Genomic DNA, 24,609 nt, shown 5'->3' with positions numbered 1-24,609 from the left:
GAATGCGGTGGTTGACAGAGTCGAAAGCCTCGGCCAGGTCGATGAAGACGGCTGCACAGTACTGTCTATTACGGATTTAGGGTTGTACCTGGTAGGTTCCTTGATAATTTGTGTGAGATTGAGGGCATCTAGTTTGGATTGTAGGATGGCCGGGATGTTAAGCATATCCCAGTTTAGGTCACCAAGCAGGACCAACTCTGCGAATAGATGGTGGGCAATCAATTCACATATGGTGTCCAGGGAACAGCTGGGGGCTGAGGGGGGTCTGTAGCAAGCGGCAACAGTGAGAGACTTATTTCTGGAAAGGTGGATTTTTAGAAGTAGGAGCTCAAACTGTTTGGGCACAGACCTGGATAGTATGATAGAGCTCTGCAGGCTATCTCTACAGTAGATTGCAACTCCATCATAAAATACATGTGAAATGATACAATGACCATTATAAACTGGGTGGTTCGAGCCCTGAATGCTGGCTGATTGGCTGAAAGCCGTGGTATGAGACCGTATACCACGAGTATGACAAAACATTTATTTGTACTGTTCTAATTATGTTCCTAACCAGTGTATAATAGCAATAAGGCACCTCTGGGGTTTGTGGTATATGGCCAATATACCACTGCAAAGGGCTGTATCCAGGCACTCCGCTGTATCCAGTCACTTGCTTAAGAACAGCACTTTGCCGTGGTATGTTGGCCATATACCACACCCCCTCGTGCCTTATTGCTTAAGTATCCAATGAACACACGCATGCAGGCACACACACATTCAGTCAAATGTGTAACAATAACAATTTGCATAACCATTTCAGTAGGTCTATTAAATGTATTTATTGACATGTATAAAGCTTGCATACCTTTTTGACAGTACAGTAGTCTTAATAATCAACAGGGAGTAAATGTTTTACTAAAAGTCTACTGTAACAGCGAACAAAAGTGAGCTGGTATTATTCTAAAATTGAGACAATAACACATAACAAAGAAAATAAACCATACATTTGACATGGTTTCATAGTGTCAGCCATTGCTCTAAGAGAATGACAGCAGGATGTCCCATAGGTCTTAGTGAACATTTAAGGCACTGAATACCACACATTATAAAGACATTGAAGTCAAATATAGACATACAGGACATAGACAGTTCTAAACAAAGAAAGGAAAGCTCAAGTTTCTAAAAGTTACTACACATACTGTACTTGCATTTGAACTTTGGTTTCAGTAATGCCATCTAAAATGTTTTTTAGAGGTTGTTTTGGCAGTTTTTCCCAATCCTTGTGCCGAACAAAGTCATCCAATCAAAGCACCTATATCCTGAGAGACCGACATGCATCAGCTTCCAAAGAAACATCAACGATCAAATGAATTGCAGTAATGTTGGCAAAGCATGCACAGATTATGTATGTCTCAGACGGACCAGACAATTGTGTATTTCAAACTAGTAGGAGGGACCCATAGCACTTGTATTATCAAGTACTATTATCCTGTTCATTACAAATCCAAAACTACATTTTATCCACTCCATCAACATATTTTTCTAGTCAGTCCATGTCTGCAGCATCCTTGAAATATTTTACCCCGAACATTCTAGAATTGATCAACTTTATTGCTGGTTTTGAGAAGGAGACACAAACGTTATCACAAACTCTCCTAGCAATATAGTACTGCCACTACAGTGATTCAAACAAGCACCATATATGTGTTTTGGTAGCCTGGATCCATACTGAATTCTTCAGTTTCACTTCACAATCCAATTCAGTATCCAGGCTAGTGTTTTGGCATTAGATTCATTGTATGGAGTAATACATCTACAACCCCATGATAGAAAAGCCATTTGTAAATGGATGGACAACATTACCTCATCAGTGCAGACATGTAGCCTACAGATTGAACCCTAGCATCATCACTTTACCTTGAAAAAGGAGGAAACCCTGCACACATCTAATCATAGATTCTTGTCATATTGTTGGTGCATAGACCAGAAAATAGAGATGGAATAAATATTATTGTCTTTCACTGCAAAGACTGAGTGCGGACCTTCCTCATTTTCCTTTTCCTAACAGATTGAACCCTGGCACCATCAGATATTATGGGTCAATGGGTTTTACTGTATATATGATATGAGTAGTAACACTGACAGGCAAGTGTAATCACACTGTTGATGAATTTATAATGGCATTCAGGAAACATTTACAATTCAGCCATGTGTTCATCTTTGATATGATTTACTGGCCCTATATAATACCCAGGTGTCTGGAATAGCACCCTGTAAGGTCAATGCATTTGATAAGACTTTCTTGCTGAATTGCTTATCTCAATCCTCTGTGATGTGGTTGGTATGTGACGTGGCAACTGTGAAGTCATTTTCTGCTAAAAGTAGTTATTTACAACTTGTGCTTTCTTTATAGCTCCAAGTCACAAACTCTTGTATTTTCTACAGATGAGCTAATTTGACTGACAGAAACAACAACGAAAACAACAAATCAACTAAAAATAATGAAATTATCAACCCACCACTAGGTGATGGGGATTCTTGCCAAGGCTTGGGAGTGTTACTCAAATAGGATAACAGTACTGTGTTTGTAGGTACACACAATTCAACTAGTCTTCCCTCTACACAATAATATTATAATATACATTGGTACAGTTTTAAAAAATCATAATAATGAACATTGTAAAATATAAAAATAAAAACAATAGTGATGCATTTCTTTAACGACAGTACAAGCTCCAAAGCTTCAGCCAGATAGTGATTGTTGATGGTGGGACTGAAGGAGGGCTTCTCTCTCTCTCTCTCTCTCTCTCTCTCTCTCTAAATGTCCTTAGTGCTCACTTTCATCTTCTCCACAGTTTCCTAACAGGAGTTAAAGGAACAAGATTATTGGCTACTGTAGTACAAGTACCGTTATGGTACACAGTGTATATAGTATGGGTTCATATAGTTTTCCCCCTTTCAATTACATTAGCTGCTCTTGATTGAGCTTGCCTGACACAATGGAACCAATGGAATAGTCCCAAATGTGCAAACACTGCTCTTCTGCACCCCAGGCAGGCTCAATCAAATGATCCTAGTATTAAAAAGAAAGCAAAACCCAGGTCTGATGTACAGTAAAGATGCAGCAAAAAAGTGAGACACACCTAGCAGCCTGGGCATGTAAACTATGCCAAATATAGGCCCTGATTATTACAGTAATTGACTCATAAAGTTCTAAGTACAGGTGTGTTTGTTGTATAAGTACACAGCCTCATTGACCTATACTGTTACTTAAAGGGGCAATCCACAATTGAAACAATAACACTTCTTTAGTGTTTCGGCTAAAAACTGAGGGATGGGCTGGAGAAATGTACTGTAACCACTCTCAAATTCATAGACATAACTATGGATGTAAGGACTGACCATCCATGATATCAAATTATAGTTTTAACCATGTTTTGGGGCTATACAATGTTTGTTTACATTTACTTTGCTTACAAACATTGGAGTAAAACAAGCTTATATTTTGGGTTTGGATGGAGTGCGACAGTTGAACTAAGTTCATGAGTCATTTACATGTTATACTCTTTAAGAATCAATGGGTACATATTATTAATTTATACGTTCAAAAATGGATGTAGCATCTGCAGATTGACCCTTTAACCAGTAGCAGTGAAACCTCATGTGCTGTTCATGGTGTCAAACTAACCTGATGTTTGTTGAGCTCAGCCACTCTCCGTGTCCACTCCTCCTCTGTCATCTCTTGGTCAGCACCTTCAGTCTTCTCCACAGCAGGCACCTTCTTCGTGCCTGCAGGGAGGGAGGAATAGAGAGTGAGAGAGAGAGTCAGAGAGTGAGAGAGAGAGAGAGAGAGAGAGAGAGAGAGAGAGAGAGAGAGAGAGAGAGAGAGAGAGAGAGAGAGAGAGAGAGAGAGAGAGAGAGAGAGCGCAAGAGATAAAGAGAGGAGGGGGAACATGGAGTGAGAAACAAACCAATATGGACAGAGAGAGTAACAAAAAGACAGAGATAAAGCGAGGGAAGAGACAGACATAAATAGAGAGAGAGAGAGAGAGAGAGAGAGAGAGAGACAGACAGACAGACAGACAGACAGACAGACAGACAGACAGAGAGAGAGAGAGAGAGAGAGAGAGAGAGAGAGAGAGAGACAGAGACAGAGACAGAGACAGAGACAGAGAGAGAGAGAGAGAGAGAGAGAGAGAGAGAGAGAGAGAGAGAGAGAAAGAACATAATTAGAGCAAAATCCCCACACACTATGACCCAGATAAGTAAGGGCCTACTATAAGGGCAGGTGTGTGACAGCTAGTCTCACCTTCGCAGGTCACAGCTGTGCAGACCCAGTTCCCACAGGCACAGACACAGCGGTTACACTCCACCTGAGTCTCTGCCCCGTCCTCATAGGTCTCATCCTCCAGGGCACACTCTACAGGAAGCAAGAAGTGGATAACAGGAAGTCAATGGACATCACAGGAAATGAAGCAGTCTCAAATCAAATCAAATCAAATTGTATTTTCACGCGCGCCAAATACAACAGGTGTAGACCTTACAGTGAAATGCTTACTTACAAGCCTTTAACCAACAAAGCAGTTTTAAGAAAAATAAGTGTTAAGTAAAAAATAGATAAGTAAAAGTAAAAATAACAAATAATTAAAGAGCAGCAGTAAAATAACAGTAGCGAGCCTATATACAGGGGGTACCGGTACAGAGTCAGTGTGCGGGGACACAGGTTAGTCGAGGTAATTGAGGTAATATGGACATGTAGGTAGAGTTAAAGTGACTATGCATAGATAATAAACAGAGAGTAGCAGCAGCGTAAAAGAGGGGGTGGGGGGGGACAATGCAAATAGTCCGGGTAGGCATTTGATTAGCTGTTCAGGAGTCTTATGGCTTGGCGGTAGAAGCTGTTAAGAAGCCTTTTGGACCTAGACTTGGCGCTCTGGTACCGCTTGCCGTGAGGTAGCAAAAAGAACAGTCTATGACTAGGGTGGCTGGACAATTTTTAGGGCCTTCCTCTGACACCGCCTGGTATTGAGGTCCTGGATGGCAGGAAGCCTGGCCCCAGCGATGTACTGGGTTGTACGCACTACCCTCTGTAGTGCCTTGCGGTCGGAGGCTGAGCAGTTGCCATACCAGGCAGTGATGCAACCAGTCAAGATGCTCTCGATGGTGCAGCTGTAGAACTTTTTGAGGATCTGAGGACCCATGCCAAATCTTTTCAGTCTCCTGAGGGGGAATAGGCTTTGTCGTGCCCTCTTCACGACTGTCTTGGTGTGTTTGGACCATGATAGTTTGTTGGTGATGTGGACACCAAGGAACTTGAAGCTCTCAACCTGCTCCACTACAGCCCCGTCGATGACAATGGGGGCGTGCTCTGTCCTCCTTTTCCTGTAGTCCACAATCATCTCCTTTGTCTTGATCACGTTGAGGGAGAGGTTGTTATCCTGGCACCACACGGCCAGGTCTCTGACCTCCTCCCTATAGGCTGTCTCATCGTTGTCGGTGGTCAGGCCTACCACTGTTGTGTCGTCGGCAAACTTAATGATGGTGTTGTAGTCGTGCCTGTCCATGCAGTCATGGGTGAACAGGGAGTACAGGAGGGTGTTGTTACCTACCCTTACCACCTCGGGGCATCCCATCAAGAAGTCCAGGATCCAGTTGCAGAGGGAGGTGTTTAGTCCCAGGGTCCTTATCTTAGTGATAAGCTTTGAGGGCGCTCAGGACCTCAGACTGGGGCGAAGGTTCACCTTCCAACAGGACAACGACCCTAAGCACACAGCCAAGACAACGCGGGTGTGGCTTCGGGACAAGTCTCTGAATGTCCTTGAGTGGCCCAGCCAGAGCCCGGACTTGAACCCGATTGAACATCTCTGGAGAAACCTGAAAATAATTGTGCAGCGACGCTCCACATCCAACCTGACAGAGCTTGAGAGGATCTGCAGAGAAGAATGGGAGAAACTCCCCCAAATACATGTGTGCCAAGCTTGTATCGTCATACTCAAGAACACTCTATGTTGTAATCGCTGACAAATGTACTTCAACAAAGTACTGAGTTAAGGGTCTGAATACTTATGTAAATGTAATATTTCAGTTTTTTATTTTAAATAAATTTCAAAAAATTTCTAAAAACCTGTTTTTGCTTTGTCATTATGGGGTATTGTATGTAGATTGATGAGGGGGGGAAACAATGTAATCCGTTTTAGAATAAGGCTGTAACGTATCAAAATGTGGAAAAAGTAAAGGGGTCTGAATACTTTCCGAATGCACTGCATATTTTATTTGGTAACAGTATTTTATTTATGAACGTGTCTTTTTTTATGTGTTTTTAAAATGGTCTAATAATCAAATCACATTTAAAAAAAACGTAGGGATTGAACATTGGACATAAAAAAAACATAACAGGAAGATACTGTATATGGTGTAAGTCTTACTTCTCTCTGGTGGGTTGAAGCCAGGCTTGAAGCAGTTTAGGAACTCATCAAAGCTCAACTTCCAGTCCGTGTTCTCATCTGAGAGCTCGATGAGGGCATCCACACACAGGCTCCTAGAGACCAACAGGAGAGGTGCGGACATTAACAATAGGGCCAATAAGACACAGGAGGGAAATACAGAAAAATAGACTACTGTTACTACCATTTCACTGGAGCTAAAGCATATACACTGAGTTGACAAAACATTATTGAGTTGCACCCCAGCCCCTTTTGCCCTCAGAACAGCCTCAAGTTGTCAGGGCATGGAATCTACAAGGTGTCGAATGCGTTCCACATGGTTGCTGGCCCATGTTGACTCCAATGCTTCCCACAGTTGTGTAAAATTGGCTGGATGTCCTTTGGGTGATGGACCATTCTTGATACATACGTGAAACTGTTGAGCATTGAAAAACCCAGCAGCGTTGCAGTTCTTGACACAAACCGGTAACGCCTGGCACCTACTACCATACCCCGTTCAAAGGTATTTCCGTTTTTTATTTTTAATACATTAGCAGAAATTTCAAAAAAACTGTTTTTGCTTTGTCATTATGGGGCATTGTGTGTAGATTGATGAGGAACAAAATGAATTTAATCAATTTTAGAATAACGTAACAAAATGTGGAAAACCGGAAGGGGTCTGAATACTTTCCGAATGCACTGCCAATGTTCCTCAATGTTCCTTAGACTGGGCCTAAACCAAACCATGCCTAAACCAAGCCATGCCTCACAATTTTGTTTTTGGCGTCTTTTGAAACTAAAACATTGGAATGACAATGACCATAGGAGTTGGCAAGACAGCACAAACAGATCTGGGATCAGGCTAATGCCAGTCCAGTTGCCCTTTAACTCTGGCCTATCTCACAGATGACCCCAGATAGCCAGCCGACACACATTGGGAGGGAAGATTCCACACATGAATGAGAGTTGATACTGCCCAAATCCCTGTGTCGGTCTCTGCGCCCGTGCCCAGACCCATGATGCATGGGAGAGGGGTATGGTCCCACGGGATAGCCAGTGTGGTGCCACTGAGCCCCAGCCCCATTCCCACCCCCACCCACCACCACTTCCCATCAAAACAAGCCAACTCACCATGGCAGAACTGCCAAAACAGCACTTTCAGCCCCCCCCCCCCAAAATTGCCCATCCCCCTACCCCACCCCCGCCCCTGTCTCGAGGTCACCATGTAAACAACTGTGATATAACAAATCTACATCACTCATCCTAGTCTTATCAATTACATTATTTGATGATTACATACAGTCAAAACTGTAGTAATCTACAGAACACTCACCATGGCTGCAAAGGTGAAGCAGGGTGAGATTAGACAATAAGAACCGAACAGTTTAATTAACACTTTGATTAGGGCAACAACTGAACAACTGAATTCTACAGAATTTGATGGACTGCACTATGCAAATATCAGTAAGTAACACTTAGCATTATATGTATAAACATCAAAATGGCTGGTATTTACTCAGGATCATCATGACATGATTATAAGATAATAATCGGGTCATACATGCTCATGACTTGCAATGCATTACCAATGCCTCAGAATGCATTACACCTGCAGGCTTTAATTGAAGTGTTACCCGATTATTATTTGGGCTCACTGAGTATCGAACAGTGGGTGGAGGTCTTCTGAGCTGGTCTGTGATGATTGACAGCTGTGTGCTACTGACTCTGGGCAAGTGGTTGGGTCTCACCTGAGCAGGCGGTTGTTCTCCTCGTCAGCATATGAGGTAATGTTGATGGCTGTTTCGTTGTGCTGGAGGAACTTAAGGAACTCAGTGGAGTCCAGCTGGGAGTCTCCATTGTCGTAGTCCTGTAGGAATATTAATTCATACATTTTCATTTTGAGCCTATGAGGAGAGTGGAATTCCACCACTCTTTAGTATGATTATTTTTGCTTTATTGAGTATGAAAATAAATGGTGGAGACGACCATCAGAGCTCTAATATGGGCTTTCTGTGTGAAGTGTTAACCACACAGGCAAACAGGGGGAGATGATCTTGATTCTTTGGGGGACCAGTGTACGAGAGCTGTTGCATAACTGCTGTTATGTGTTCAAGTGCTGGGCAGTGGGAAGAATGTTAAACAGTCTGTGCTTGCTGTGGGGCCTTTTCTATGCTGTGTCTCTTGGCCCACAGAACAAAATAAATAACTAATGGAGAGAGGGGGAGAACTCAGTGAACTTTCAACAGATTCTGTCTCAGTAGAGCTGCTGCAAGTGAAATGTTTCATTCTGCTGCTTCCAGAGTCATTAGGTTTGCCATAAATGCTAACGGATTGTAATCTTAGCCATTTTATTAAGATGAGGACAGCGGAGGACTTTCTAGGACAGGACCATTTAGAAATAAATACTCCATTCCACTTTAATAAGCTGTTCGGTACTTTTCCCTGCAGTTTTCCATTATTTTACAGCAGTAGTTAAACTATGAAAGTATTATGTCTCCACACACACACACACCTACCCACCCACCCACCCACCCAACCCCACAAACACACACAAGTCCGACCTACCTTGAAGTACTTGAGCAGGATGTCAGAGAAGTTGGAGCCCTTGGCGAACCAGCCGTCAGGGACCACCTCATTCTGCAGCCACTGGATGACCCGGCTGCGCAGCTCGTTCCTGTTGGCCAGGTAGCACACGACTACACAGGCAGAGAGGGAGAGAGTGGAGAGGGTCAGTACTGCAGACAACTGAATAATTATACAGACTCGCTAATATTTACAGTGTGTTTTTACTGGAACTAAGTATGTGAGAGTACTGCTGTTTGTGTGTGTGTGTTTGTGTTTGTGTGTGTGTGTGTGTGTGTGTTGGGGGGGCTGGGTGTGAGTGTGGGTGTGTGTGTCTGTGTGTTTCCCTTGAGTGCATAGCTGTTGTGTGAAAGTGTAAAGGAATATCCAACAGTGTATCTTCCACAGTGCATGCAAGGGTAGCATAAAATGAACATACTGCTATTATTAATCAATTATTCATTAACCTCTCTGAGACAATGGGCCCCATGACCTTGAGCAGTATACTTACTTGGGCTAGCAGCAACAGCTTTGTCTGTCTTTGTCTCTGAAAGAAATCATAACACAGTCAAAACAACTGCAAACGATTCGCTTAATCTCCTCTTTATTGCAGAATGTTCCTTGGACCTCAGAAATAGAATTCCCAGAACAGACTTTCCCATTCAAGGTAATGCTCTGTGATGGGAGGACCGGTAGCTATATTGAGTTTGAAATGTGCATGGTCTGAGGGGCTTTGTCCATTTTAGTAATTATATTTCTATGCCTTACACAACCTGGGGATTCTTTTCAGTGTCCCCTACCTTCACAGTGTCCGTCGTGGTCCACCTGGACCTTGAGGCCGGTCAGGCAGGCGTCACGGTGGAGCTCACAGTGGTTGCGGTAGGTCTTACTGTTACTGCCACACACAGAGCGCTTATGAGGTTTGCATTGCTGAGGACAGAGAGAGAGAGAGAGAGAGAGAGAGAGAGAGAGAGAGAGAGAGAGACACACCCGTTTTCACTCTGAGCTGTGAGACATTTGGTCTTTTTCAGGAATGTGTGTGTGTGAATGTGTGTGTGCATGCGTGTGTGTGTGTGTGCGCGTGCCTGCCTGCGCGTGTGTGTATACGCTAAAACTCACCTCGATGCACAGGCAGGAAGGTTCCCCTTTCTCTGTCACAGCACACTCCCTGCCAGCCCCACAGAACACATTGGCACACACCTTGGACTTGCTCTTCCCCTCCTATAGGCAGAGACACAGAAGACATGGGAGATTCTATGTCTGATGCCTTCTACTTGTGTGATGATGTATGAACATCTCCTATATAAATTCCAATGACGAACATCTTCTCCTGCAAAGAAATAGAGATTACATCCATTCTTCTAATCAACACCATCAGAAAGATACAAGGAAATACTAAGGAAATTCATAAGAATGAACAGTAATAAGTAATAGGAAAGGGTCCTTCTTACTGCCGCCATAAACAACAGAGCGATCTCATTGAAGGTGACCATCGCCATCTAGTGTTGACTAAAGTAGCTAGATTTACAAGTACAAAAATAGACCGGAATGCAGGAATTTTAGGTTTATTTGAGCAATATGCATTATTATACAATTCTTGAGTAATGTTAGATTTAGAAAAAGAGGTGATTTTACCGGAACCTGGTCTACTTGACTGAGTCAGATAACATTGTAACTGTAAATTCTGCACAATTAAATCAATAACATAATATCATGTATTGACATGGATCATTTTCTATTGTGATCACAAGTGACCACATTTTACATTTTGCTCACTAGCTTATAACATACAGTTGAAGTCGGAAGTTTACATACACTTATGTTGGAGTCATTAAAACTCGTTTTTCAACCACTCCACAAATGTCTTGTTAACAAACTATAGTTTTGGCAAGTCGTTTAGGACATCTACTTTGTGCATGACACAAGTAATTTTTCCAACAATTGTTTACAGACAGATTATTTCACTTATAATTCACTGTATCACAATTCCAGTGGGTCAGAAGTATACATACACTAAGTTGACTGTGCCTTTAAACAGCTTCGAAAATTCCAGAAAATTATGTCATGAATTTAGAAGCTTCTGATAGGCTAATTGACATCATTTGAGTCAATTTGAGGTGTACCTGTGGATGTATTTCAAGGCCTACCTTCAAACTCAGTGCCTCTTTGCTTGACATCATGGGAAAATCAAGACCTCAGAAAACAATTGTAGACCTCCACAAGTCTGGTTCATCCTTGGGAGCAATTTCCAAACGCCTGAAGGTACCACATTCATCTGTACAAACAATAGTACGCAAGTATAAACACCATGGGACCACGCAGCCATCATACCGCTCAGGAAGGAGACGCGTTCTGTCTCCTAGAGATGAACGTACTTTGGTGCGAAAAGTGCAAATCAATCCCAGAACAACAGCAAAGGACCTTGTGAAGATGCTGGAGGAAACAGGTACAAAAGTATCTATATCCACAATAAAATGAGTCCTATATCGACAAACCCAGAAAGGCCGCTCAGCAAGGAAGAAGCCAGTGCTCCAAAACCTCCATAAAAAAGCCAGACTACGGTTTGCAACTGCACATGGGGACAAAGATTGCACTTTTTGGAGAAATGTCCTCTGGTCTTATGAAACAAAAATAGAACTGTTTGGCCATAATGACCATTGTTATGTTTGGAGGAAAAAGGGGGTGGCTTGCAAGCCGAAGAACACCATCCCAACCGTGAAGCACGGGGGTGGCAGCATCATGCTGTGGGGGTGCTTTGCTGCAGGAGGGACTGGTGCACTTCACAAAATAGATGGCATCATGAGGAAGGAAAATGATGTGGATATATTGAAGCAACATCTCAAGACATCAGTCAGGAAGTTAAAGCTTGGTCGCAAATGGGTCTTCCAAATGGACAATGACCCCAAGCATACTTCCAAAGTTGTGGCAAAATGGCTTAAGGACAACAAAGTCAAGGTATTGGAGTGGCCATCACAAAGCCCTGACCTCAATCCTATAGAACATTTGTGGGCAGAAGTGAAAAAGTGTGTGCGAGCAAGGAGGCCTACAAACCTGACTCAGTTACACCAGCTCTGTCAGGAGGAATGGGCCAAAATTCACCCAACTTATTGTGGGAAGCTTGTGGAAGGCTACCTGAAACGTTTGACCCAAGTTAAACAATTTAAAGGCAATGCTACCAAATACTAATTGATTGTATGTAAACTTCTGACCCACTGGGAATGTGATGAAAGGAATAATAGCTGAAATAAATCATTCTCTCTACTATTATTCTGACATTTCACATTCTTAAAATAAAGTGGTGATCCTAACTGACCAAAGACAGATAATTTTTACTAGGTTTAAATGTCAGGAATTGTGAAAAACTGAGTTTAAATGTATTTGGCTAAGGTGTATGTAAACTTCCGACTTCAACTGTAGATAGATAGATAGATAGATAGATAGAGTATGCTTTCATGAAGGCAGTCACTAGATGGCGATATGCCCTTCACTTCCTAGTGGTAGGGTTTTCTAATGTGCATAACATTACATTCTGTTTTAGATGTCTTGACATATGTTACATTTTAAGAAACACTACATGTTATTTCAATATATATATTTGTTTTACACTCAAACCCAAACACATCCACACCAACACACAGAGAGAGAAAGAGAGAGAGAGAACGAAAGAGAGAGCGAGAGAAGTGTGTTGCCCTTTTGTCTGCTATCTAAATCTTCCAGACTGCTATCCAGACCCCCAGTTCCAGATGGAAGTCTGAACAGCCCGTTGACCTGTGACCTTTCATTCACAGCGAGGGTCACTAAGCCACAGTGACTTTAGCATAACAATGTTTTAGAAAATGTCCTCACACACACATGGCGACACATGTTCTCTCAGCCAACACAGTCAGACAAAAGACACCCACACTTTTATAGGGCAGATGGTAGACAGACAGACACTGGACCAATATGTCATGGAGTGTCCAGATGACTAAAGAACACAAACACAAAAACACACATACAGTTGAAGTCGGAAGTTTTCATACACTTAGGTTGGAGTCATTAAAACTCGTTTTTCAAACACTCCACAAATTTCTTGTTAATAAACTATAGTTTTGGCATGTCGGTTAGGACATCTACTTTGTGCATGACACAAGTAATTTTTCCAACAATTGTTTACAGACAGATTATTTCACTTATAATTCACTGTATCACAATTCCAGTGGGTCAGAAGTTTACATACACTAAATTGACCGTGCCTTTAAACAGCTTGGAAAATTCCAGAAAATGATGTCATAAATTTAGAAGCTTCTGATAGGCTAACTGACATCATTTGAGTCAATTGGAGGTGTACCTGTGCATGTATTTCAAGGCCTACCTTCAAACTCAGTGCCTCTTTGCTTGACATCATGGGAAAATCAAAAGAAATCAGCCAAGACCTCAGAAAAAAAATTGTAGACCTCCACAAGTCTGGTTCATCCTTGGGAGCAATTTCCAAACGCCTGAAGGTACCACTTTCATCTGTACAAACAGTAGTACGCAAGTATAAACACCATAGGACCACGCAGTCGTCATACCGCTCAGGAAGGAGACGCGTTCTGTCTCCTAGAACATACTTTGGTGCGAAAAGTGCAAATCAATCCCAGAACAAGGACCTTGTGAAGATGCTGGAGGAAACAGGTACAAAAGTATCTATATCCACAGTAAAATGAGTCCTATATCAACATAGCCTGAAAGGCCACTCAGCAAGGAAGAAGCCACTGTTCCAAAACCGCCATAAAAAAGCCAGTCTACGGTTTGCAACTGCACATGGAGACAAAGATCGCACTTTTGGAGAAATGTCCTCTGGTCTGATGAAACAAAAATAGAACTGTTTGGCCATAATGACCATTGTTATGTTTGGAGGAAAAAGGGGGTGGCTTGCAAGCCGAAGAACACCATCCCAACCGTGAAGCAGCATCATGCTGTGGGGGTGCTTTGCTGCAGGAGGGACTGGGTAACTTTTATTACATGCGTTTTTCTGGATTTTTTTGTTGTTATTCTGTCTCTCACTGTTCAAATAAACCTACCATTAAAATTATAGACTGATAATTTATTTGTCAGTGGGCAAATGTACAAAATCAGCAGGGGATCAAATACTTTTTTCCCTCACTGTATACACACACACACAAACACACACACACACACACACGTTTGTTTTACTATCCTTGTGGGACCAAACAATTGATTCCTGTTCAAAATCCTATTTTCCCTAACTCCAAACACTTAACCTAACCCTAACCTTAACCCCAAACCCCAAACCCCTAACTCCTAACCCTAAACCCTAATTCTAACCCAAGCCTTAATTGTAACCTTAACCCTTAAGCCTAAAATATCATTTTTCCGTGTGGGGTTGGACAAAATGTCCCCACTTGTCCATATTTTCCTTGTTTTACTATGCTTGTAAGGACACACACACGCAGAGGAGGCAGAGGAATGTCTATTTGACAGGGATTTATTCCTTTACGGGTCAACTGTTTCCCACAAGGCTCTGCTGTTACGAAGACAACAGGAAATTCCTCCAAACAAATAGAAAACATTGAGTGACACACTACAGCATTGTCCAGAAAGGGCCTTCCATTCAGGAAAACATCAATCAATCTACGAGAATCCAACATTTGGTGGTCCTTTGAACAGCCCTGAGATGAAGTAAACAGAGAATGAACAAGACTGCTATGAAGCCAAGAGGTCTAACTTCCATCACAAAAGAGTAGTGGGTCAGGATGGTGAATGGGAGACCCTCTATTCTTCCAGTATACCACAATACAATACCTTCATGTTGGAATCTGCATGGCACTAATATGTTGTTATTATGTTTTCTATGCATATATGAGGGGGTTCATGTACAGACTGCAGCCTGTTGTCACAGATGGCATGACGGGAGGTCAGAAAGCATCAGCTGCCTGAGCCTAGTGACTTCCGACCTCTCACCGTTGACCTGCCTGCCCGGCCACACAGCCCTACTTAAGTATTCCAGGAAATTATTAGCAACAATCATAAGTATCTGCTGGTATGTCACTGCTTGGCTGGCATGTGTGTTGAGATTTTCACAGACAAAAAGATAAGTCGACAGAAAAGTCACAAACGCCATGCTCTACCAACTGAGCTACATCCCTGCCGGCCATTCCCTCCCCTACCCTAGACGACGCTGGGCCAATTGTGCGCCGCCCAGCAAGCCCAATCAAGCCCAGCATTTGAAATGATTTTGAGTACTATTTGAACCTAGGTCTGACACACACATGCACGCATGCGCGCACAGACACACACACACACACTGTACGATATGCAGGTCAGGTCGAGACCCCCTGTCTCAGGCGTTTATTTTCATTAGTCCATGTGAAGACTTATGGCAGGGTCGGTCCACAGGCCAAGAGCTGATGGGGAAAATACTTCCATCTTCGAGCTGTCTAACAGAGGAGCTGTACACACTTGAACACACACACAGATTTCCATTCTCAGCTGGAGCGTCTGGTCTGGACTGACTCCTCTCTCTGTGTGCCCAGAGGGAGGTGGATAGCGTGAGTGGAAGACAACAAGAAGAAAGACTCTTCAGGGAAACGAGGGCGCAAACATTCCCCTGCAGAGCCAAGATGAGGAATTTGGGAGCATGTCCAACCTGTGACTCTCCCATCCAATCCTAACTTCTTTTATAGCGCAAAGTGAAGACACTGTAAAAAAAAAAATGTTTACAAAAAAATAACTAAGTCAGGGGCATACCAAACCAATCATGGCTTTAATAGGGTTAGAAGAACCAATCAGCTGGGGATTCCATCTGTTCTCCAAGGAACCTCGTTTCTAAATGACCTACTTATCTGAGTATAACTTAACTCCGGTTTACCCCAAATTCGACACTCTCTCATTGACCTACATACCAAAATCCCTCACTTCTTGGTATTATTTTCGTGGACAGATTTTGGCCAGAGTAAATTCTCTCACATCGCCTCTTCCTCTCTGGTGTATCCAGAGAGATACTGGAGACCCATAGCAGAGACGGAAGAGGACGTGAGACACCCCACTCGCTGGTTTTTTTTTGGGGTTCAATGAAAGTCACTGAACTAACTAGACCAGACACAGCTGCTATTGCATTGGTGTCTATGGTAAACAGCCTGAGTGAACTATCTTCATTTATCCACAATCTTTGCCCATATGGCTCAAACACAGGAAGTGAGTGTGAATGGACTGTGAGCAAAACATAACGGGTACACAATTCTACACAACACTGCCTACATGGCTTCTGGCTCCACCAGCACGTTCTGAGGGGCCTCAGGGGAAGATGTTAAAATGGCTACAGGGATAACTGTTTCTGCTCTTTTTTTCACAGCCGCTTTGGGTCTTTTGGAGGGAGAGGCCTAGAAGAGAGCAGGAAGAACACACAGGGAACAGTGATTACTTTAGCAGAGAGACAGACAGCAAACATTGGCCTGGTCTGGTCACTCCACAGTGTGGGGAGAGCAACTGTGTTCTCCAACCGTGGTAAATATTCAAACCAGTGCCAAGACTAAGACTCCATGATTGAATTATCACTTGGGAGGTGCTGTAGTGGGGATGACCACCACTTACACTAAACTATGACTAATGACTATGCATTGTCAGACAACCAATGGTCAATTTATTGGATTTATATTGGATAATGGCATTTTACAGACAGAATTAACTATAAGGCCAACACTAAGTTTCTGTGAGGTTCATACCAGCAACACAGAGAGTTACTAGAGACCGGTAGGACTCAAACACAGGAAGTGTGGACAGACTGTGAGCAAAACACAATGAGTACACTATTCTACACAACAGTGAGTGTTCACTTTGGAGAAACCTTCCAGCACCCAGTTGTAGACAAGAAACAGACCTATTCCCAAAAACAAACACACATGGTTTCCTTCGATTCAAACAAAGGAAGTGTCACTTTCATCGTCCTATTTGGTAAATCAATATTTTCTAAAACAAAGAGAGGTCACACACAACAACAAAAAACGATGTTAAGGTTTGAGTTATAATAAGCTATAACTGTAATTAGGTCATTAAGATGGGAAGAAAATACTCTCTCCTTTCTGTTGTGTGTGTGTGTGTGTGTGTGTGTGTGTGTGTGTGTGTGTGTGTGTGTGTGTGTGTGTGTGTGTGTGTGTGTGTGTGTGTGTGTGTGTGTGTGTGTGTGAATGCGTGCGTGCGTGTGCGTGTTTGCATGGACTACTTTGGATGAGTAATGAAAAGATACTGTTCAATGACAAACCAAAGTCACATCTTAGGTGTAACTTCAAGATCCTTTGTCATCAAAGCTTCAAATGGCTTTACATAAAATGTAATTGCCAATGTCATATTTCTCTTTGAAAGCCAGTAAAAAGGCTGTAGAGGCTGATTATAGTCTATGACTAATCTTACCAGCTGGCTGACTGCTGAGACCTTTAACTCTAAAGTGCTTTCCAGGAGAGGAGCGTGTGTAATGTCTATACTTCATAACTCACAAAGACCCAAATCACTGGGCCCAGAGTGAACTGAACATATGAGTCACATTAGTCCTTTGCAAGCAGACAAAGAAATAATCGAAATGTTGTTTTTGTACCGTAGCCCTGTCTCATGTAAGGCTGTCTGTGGCTATTGGGGAAGGGGGCCTTATACATCTAAACAGAAGGACAAACAGCAAAGAAGGGCCTCTTGTCTCCCTGCAGAGAGAATGTACAGGTAATTGCCAAAATAAAGGAAGCACCAACATAGTGTCTTTTTTTTCTCCCCAATTTCTCATCGCTGCAACTCCCCAACGGGCTCAGGAGGCGAAGGGCAAGTCATGCGTCCTCCGAAACATGACCCGCCAAACCGCGCTTCTTACCACCCGCCCGCTTAACCCGGAAGCCAGCCGCACCAATGTGTCGGAGGAAACACGTTCACCTGACGACCGGGGTCAGCCAGCAGGCGCACCAACATAGTGTCTTAATAGGGCGGTGGTCCACCACGAGCCAGAACAGCTTCAAAGCACCTTGGCATAGATTCTAGAAGTGTCTGGAACTCTATTGGAGGGATTTGACACCATTCTTCCACGAGAAATTCCATCATTTGGTATTTTGTTGTCTCAGGCGCCACTCCAGAATCTCCCATAAGTGTTCAATTGGGTTTAGATATGGTGACTGAGACGGCCATGGCATATGGTTTACATCGTTTTCATGCTCTTCAAACCATTCAGTGACCACTAGTGCCCCGTGGATGGGGGCATTGTCATCCAATGGGGGCATAGCCATGGTAGCCAAATCCGTAAATAAATAAAAAACAAGAAAATTGTGCCGTCTGGTTTGCATAATATAAGGAATTTTAAATGATTTATACTTTTACTTTTAATTTTGATACTTAAGTATATTTTAGCAATTACATTTACTTTTGATACTTAAGTATACTTAAAACCAAATACTTTTAAACTTTTAATCAAGTACTATTTTACTGGGTGACTTTCACTTTTACTTGAGTCATTTATTAAGGTATCTTTACTTTTACTCAAGTGTGACAATTGGGTACTTTTTCCAGCAATTACGTTCCATACAGTACAGAACTTGAACTACATGTATTTGCAGAACAACTTCAAACTTGCCTGATCCATCTACATAGCATCACAATTTTAGTATAAACTACATACACAAACCAATAACAATCAGGCAAGTTGTGCCTTAATAAGTGTGTCTAAAGAGTGTGTCTAAAGTGAACAGCATTCTTTTATCTATTACAGTCAATGACCCAGGTTAGGCCCAATTGAGAGAGCTCACCCCACATACCAGGCATTCCTGCCCAGGTCAAAGGCCTGATTCGGGGGACTGCTCACCCAGACAAACCCTCTTACTTCCAGGGCCATGGCTGCTCGCTCCAGCTGTGTTGACCCATTTAGCACTTGCACAGCCCAGCTCCTGCTGCTTAGCCTACACACACACGCGCGCGTGCACGCAAACAAACGCACACACACACAAACAAACAAACGCCCTCACGCTCTGGCATGTTCGCACCCATGCATGAGCGCACATACACATTAGTGATGGGGGGAAAAAAGATACAATTACATATTGAGATATTATTTTTGACGATATATCATATCTTATCGTTTTAACAACATTGCAATATTATTTTTGTGCTAGTCTGCTGTATATGCACCAAAACTCCAGTATTTTTCCTTCATAGCTTGTTCTCCATCTTCTTTTTAAATAGAGAGCCCATTTGTTTTCAGCACTTTTATTTCCATGACTGATCAAAACTCATTTTAACATGGCTGTCTCTTGTCTGCAGCAGATGGTGAGCAATATGTTTGGAACACCGAATCGCAAATAAAAACACAGTATCGAATTGCAATACATATAGAATCGTAAGAATCGCAATACATATCGTAATAATATTGTATCACCTAATACACATGCACGCACAAGGGTCTGAGCTGTGTGTGACACCATCATCATGTTGGGAAGTAAGCTGCTGTCGGGAGGGTGAGGGAGGTGGGGGGCCACTAGACTTCCACAATGGGGGGGTCAGAGGGCTCTGATCACGGAGGAGGTGACCCTGTGTGGCCCTGGTTTGTAAGCGGACATCTGGCCTGAGGTGTCCCAGCTGGGAGGGAAACTTTGTCAACTCCATATTAGTCTTTATGAGACTTCTTCGGGAAGAAGCAGCTGCTTGACCACAGGTTTCGTGCTCACTACTTACGAGACAGAGACGGGATTAGAAGACACTAGCACAAAGTGATTCTTTGACAAGTGTGACTTGTTGAACTTTCAGTTTTAGACCTTGAATCAGGCGTCAGGCAAGTCAACAGGTACTAATAATAGTCGCTATACGCCCCTAAAATGGTACCTGACAAAGTGAATTGAGTCAATGCATACATCTTTCATTATGTCATGAATTCCAGTTGTTTCTAATGCTGGCAATTATTTTTATTCTACTTCTTGTTTTATTTTGCATTCCCAACAAGCAGTATGCTTGCATAAATAAATAAAAACATGGATTCTCTGAACATTTCGTCAGAGCGTCTTGCTCGGACAAAAACACAAGTTTCAAATTAAGCTTTACAGAGCTAAGAGGGCGTTAAGGGGGGCAGTGAATTCCTCATAGGCTCTCTCACGCCTCGGCTAGCATCCAAAAAGGCCAGCTTTCTAACCCAAGAACTCACAGCCTTTTCCTCCACTCACACATTCAACCTGAGCACTGAGAACTCGGTCCGTGTTCAAAAACTTCAGGTACAAATTCTATTTGAAAACGCCCTTTCTGATTCTCCCTCTTTTCCAGTTCTCTTCATAGATCTTCTTGGAAGTTTCGGCTGAATTTGCAGTATCCTAGTTGCTGCTGTAGAACTAATTCTCTTTAAAGAATTCCATGCATTTAAATTAGAATATTGGTAGATGCATTTGCATCATGCATTATGTATTAAAAGCTTTCATTAATGAGATCTTGGGGAGGTTATAAATAGGCATTCCACAGGCTCTCATTCATTATTTGATGGTCTATGACAAATTCACTCATTCATTCATTCACTGTATTAAAAGTGATTGGTTTAGATAGAGCGTCTCGTTCCTAACGGCTGTTTGAACCAATGAATGCCAAGGTGATGTCATGAGCAAAAAGGCAGGCTCTAACAGCCTAATCAGCCTATAGCCTTATTGTTTCAAGTCCGTTCTCATGCTGGGTGAATGGAATGCCGTTACAGTGCTTCTCCCACCCACCAAAAAGCCTTGTATATAACATCTTCCATAAATCCTTGGGAATCTTGTGGTTGTGTATTGAGCTGACGGAGGGTGGCGTGTGAATGGGAAGACAATGAGGTGTAGGAGCTGAATGGACTGAGTAACCGTCAGTGAAGGGCTCGGCAAGAAGAGCGAGCAGCAGAGAGAGACTACCAAATGTCAACGCATTCTCTCTCTCTACCCCTCTCGCACATCTTCCAACTGTCATCCTCTCTACATTAACTCTCTTTTCTCTCACTCTCCCACTCTTGTTTCTCATCTCTACATCCCTCTACTTCCCAACCGCTCCCTTCCTCCCTCCTCTGTCTCAAACTCCTCTCCCCCTAACTGTGTATAGCTCCCCTCTTCTCCCTTCCTCTCCCCCGTCCTCCCACCCTCTCTCCCCGGCTAGTCTCTCAACTAACTCTCACTCGCCTATATCTCACTCTCCCATTCTTGTTTCTCACTTGTTCATCCCACTCTCTCTCTCACCCACTTTCTTCCTCCCTCCTGTCTCAAACTCTTCTTTTTCTGTCTAAAACTCCTCTCCCTCTCCTCCCTCCCTCTCTCCCTGGATAGTCTTGGCTGGTGCTGAGTGGTGTCATGGCAGAACGGGCTTGTTCCTGTGTTGCTCTGTGCAGGCGGAGAGGGTGAGCTAATGGCTGACAGATGTTTAGAGGAGGAGGAGACGGAGACACACTCTAGGACAAGACATGCATTCTTAAGCAGAGCACTGTTCCAATCACACACTCTTGAGTAAGGCCAAGCTAGCACATTTTATAAACTGCCATGAACAGTTATAAACAGTTATAGACCATTGTGTTAATACAAGACAACCTTGCTGTAAATAGCCTTTCTACACTACAAGGTTGTGTTTATCAGTTGGCGGTTATGCACTCATTCGTGCTATGTTCCTTATCAGCCATCCAGGCAACAGCTTCAGTCATCCAGACCACAGTTTGAGACTAATTGCCCCCCTAATAGGGCTAGAAATTGGCTGGTTTTCCCTCCTCTCTCTCCTTCTCCCTCTCTCTCCCTTTCTTTCTCTCACTCCATGAATCTGGGAAACATGCCAGCCAGGGAGAGAGCGGGAGAAAAAAAGGCAGAGACAAAAGAGAAAGACAGAGAGGGGGAAACCTTAAACTAACATAAAACACAGTGAATAACATCAACCTTTCCTCCTCCTCTGTGTAGGAGAGCAAACAAGCGTTTCCACTGAGGGCATTGAGGATAGCTCTGAAGTGGTGGCACAAGTGAGGGCATGAGGGCACTGCACCACACGCCTGTCAACCACAGTATAATCTGGAGTGAAACAGGTAGGAAAGGAGGCTGGCTTTGAAATTAACCTTTAGAAATCTAGACCAACAACTGGAAAATCCAGACAGATAGAGCAAATGGATTAAACACAACAACCACTTTCTTCCTTGTCATGACTGCAAGTCTTCGGATGTGGAGGTCTAGGGCATGTTCTCTGACTCAGTGTCCATGTGCAGCTAGATGAGGACATAGACACACATTCATACAAATATAGAAGATGTGGCCCCAGGGCTGTAGCTGAAAAGAGTGACACATCTGTCATCTGTGTTTATCAACACCTAAGAGCTGCCAAGCTGGGTATTTCACAGCTGGTTAAACAGGTAAAGAGGATAAACAAACGCACACAAATACATAGTAAGAAAACACCTGGATTGTGTCATTGCAGGGCACTGGCAGTGTGTGTGTGTGTGTGTGTGTGTGTGTGTGTGTGTGTGTGTGTGTGTGTGTGTGTGTGTGTGTGTGTGTGTGTGTGTGTGTGTGTGTGTGTGTGTGTGCCTACGTTTGTGCATGTGTGTGTGCGTGGATGCTTGTCTCTCTGCAGTGCTTGTGTGTGTCTGTGTTTGAGGTGCGACAAAAAATTATCCTCATTGGCTTTCCCAATTGTCTGTTATATTGGTCTATTTTCTCTGGGACCATCAATCACCTCTCTGGCCACCACAGCACACAACCAGTTAATTAACAAGACAAACGCCATAAACCTAGCCAGAGCCACCAACAAGTCAACAATACTACACTGGTGGTCAATGACCAAAGTGGCGGCTCTACAAACAACTGTGAACCACTGTTCCTGCATGGCAACCAATCAGAAGTAGTTTACTGGAAACAGGGGTGAACAACCCCCCAAAATTAAAAAATAAAGGCCAATGCTGAAGTGAAGTACATTCAACAGCAGTGAACAGGATTTGCTTGATGTAAACGGCAGGCAGACAGCACATTAATTATCTTCCAATGTTCTCCAAAATATATTACAAATCAAGTCTGTACGGTAAAGATGATTAATTGATACTTATGGTTTGGAGCTAATTAGAATATGCTGCTGTTTCATTGGCACATACTGTACACACAACATGCACTCAAAGGCACTGGTTTAGTGAATGTAGACATTACATATTTGAAGCTGGACAGATGTGCAAGGCTCCACCTCTTCTTTTTCTGAACTCTTTGTCTTCTCTAAATTACTGTGTTTAGTTATTCATATAAAAACGTCCACACATCAGACTGTCCCAAGTTAAACTGACCAATCAGACAAGCACGTTACTGTTATATTATGTACAATAGACAAATAATTTTAGAAATAAACTTTTGAAAAAAAGGTAAACATTTGTTTGTCAAGACGAATCGTCCTCTAGATCGTATATATATATATATGTTTTAATCTAAATAATAAAAAGCATTTACCTCGGCATGACAGCAAACGACTGCGACGAGTAGAAATAAAATTACACTTCGAAACATCTGCGGAGAACACAAATGAGACATTTGCTTCAGTGACAGCCAGACAGTCAAAACATAGCAAAACTGAAGAAACGTAAGTATTTATGAAATCAAAGACGTCTTCCTTTTTCCCTAAAACGTACCATGTTAGCGGGATACGGCTGTGTTCCGACCCGGACAAAGGAGGAGAGGAAAATTTGATTGGGGAAATTTGAGCACCACGGAGGAATTTCCCCCGTCTGTCCCCCCCTGCTGTGACTTGGCCAATAGCGCTCGAGGCACTCGAAGTTGGACTGAGAAACTGCAGCAAGAAGTGAAGTGCTCAAGGATGGACAGATGACCGGGAGAGAGTTCATTAAAAACAGAATGTTATCCAAAAATACATGTGCCATCCCATGGTTTCTTAGTTGACTTACTGTGTAGGTCTAGCCTAGATGTATTTTCTATGCAGGAGAATTCCCCCAAATTGTTATCTTTAAAAAAAGTATCATAGGCTAATCATATCAATGGATATTACATTTTTATTTTAGTCATTTAGCAGACGCTCTTATCCAGAGCGACTTACAGGAGCAAGTAGGGTTAAGTGCCTTGCTCAAGAGCACATCGACAGATTTTTCACCTAGTCGGCTCGGGGATTAGAACCAGCGACCTTTCGGTTACTGGCACAACGCTCTTAACCACTAAGCTACCTGCCGCCCCCAGTATGGATATCCATACTAATAAGTACAAAAAAAAATGTGCTATTCCACATGGAATCAAAACTTTTCATATCTTAATAGTTGATCAAACTTGCAAAGTGCTGCCCACTGCAGTGGCTTCGCATGCAGGTATCAGTTTGTCCCTCTTGGGGTATAAAGAATACAGCACCGCCCTCTGCCGACAAGTTATAACACCTACCGTAGTAGTACAGTACAGTAGCATACCTGACATGTAAATGATATGGACCTTAAATCAAATTTTATAGATTTATTGATTTAGTGGAATGCACACATATACAACAAAATGTAAAAGAAAGAAAATAAAGAATGTGCTATTTCAAAACGATTTATTACTGTAAAAATGACATGAACTGTATTTAAAAATATATCCCTTTAACTCTCTTCTTGTACAAAAAAATGGCACCTTAAATTCCTACTACTAACAACTCAAATAAGAACTTCCAATATTTTTTTCTCCCAAATTCATGTTTATTTTGG

The 24,609-nt window shown here is 42.7% G+C and overlaps 1 protein-coding gene across 1 annotated transcript; it reads right to left on the bottom strand.

The window, feature by feature from the left end:
- Window positions 1-805: 805 nt before the first annotated feature.
- LOC121554598 (follistatin-related protein 1-like) lies at window positions 806-23,695 on the bottom strand. The gene is made up of 11 exons (XM_041868236.2): window positions 23,557-23,695; window positions 23,378-23,434; window positions 10,089-10,190; window positions 9,770-9,899; window positions 9,481-9,516; window positions 8,973-9,103; window positions 8,156-8,274; window positions 6,411-6,523; window positions 4,295-4,405; window positions 3,674-3,774; window positions 806-2,844 (listed from the first exon to the last, which is right to left on the bottom strand). Exons 1-11 carry the CDS (start codon window positions 23,557-23,559, stop codon window positions 2,803-2,805), a joined length of 945 nt encoding a protein of 314 aa, XP_041724170.1. The 5' UTR covers window positions 23,560-23,695; the 3' UTR covers window positions 806-2,802.
- Between the last annotated feature and the right edge of the window lie 914 nt (window positions 23,696-24,609).

Source organism: Coregonus clupeaformis, unplaced genomic scaffold (assembly GCF_020615455.1).
Source record: "Coregonus clupeaformis isolate EN_2021a unplaced genomic scaffold, ASM2061545v1 scaf0922, whole genome shotgun sequence".
NCBI classification, from domain to species: domain Eukaryota; kingdom Metazoa; phylum Chordata; class Actinopteri; order Salmoniformes; family Salmonidae; genus Coregonus; species Coregonus clupeaformis.
Note: the sequence above shows the minus strand (reverse complement) of the source record. Positions and strands in the feature narration are given on the sequence as shown.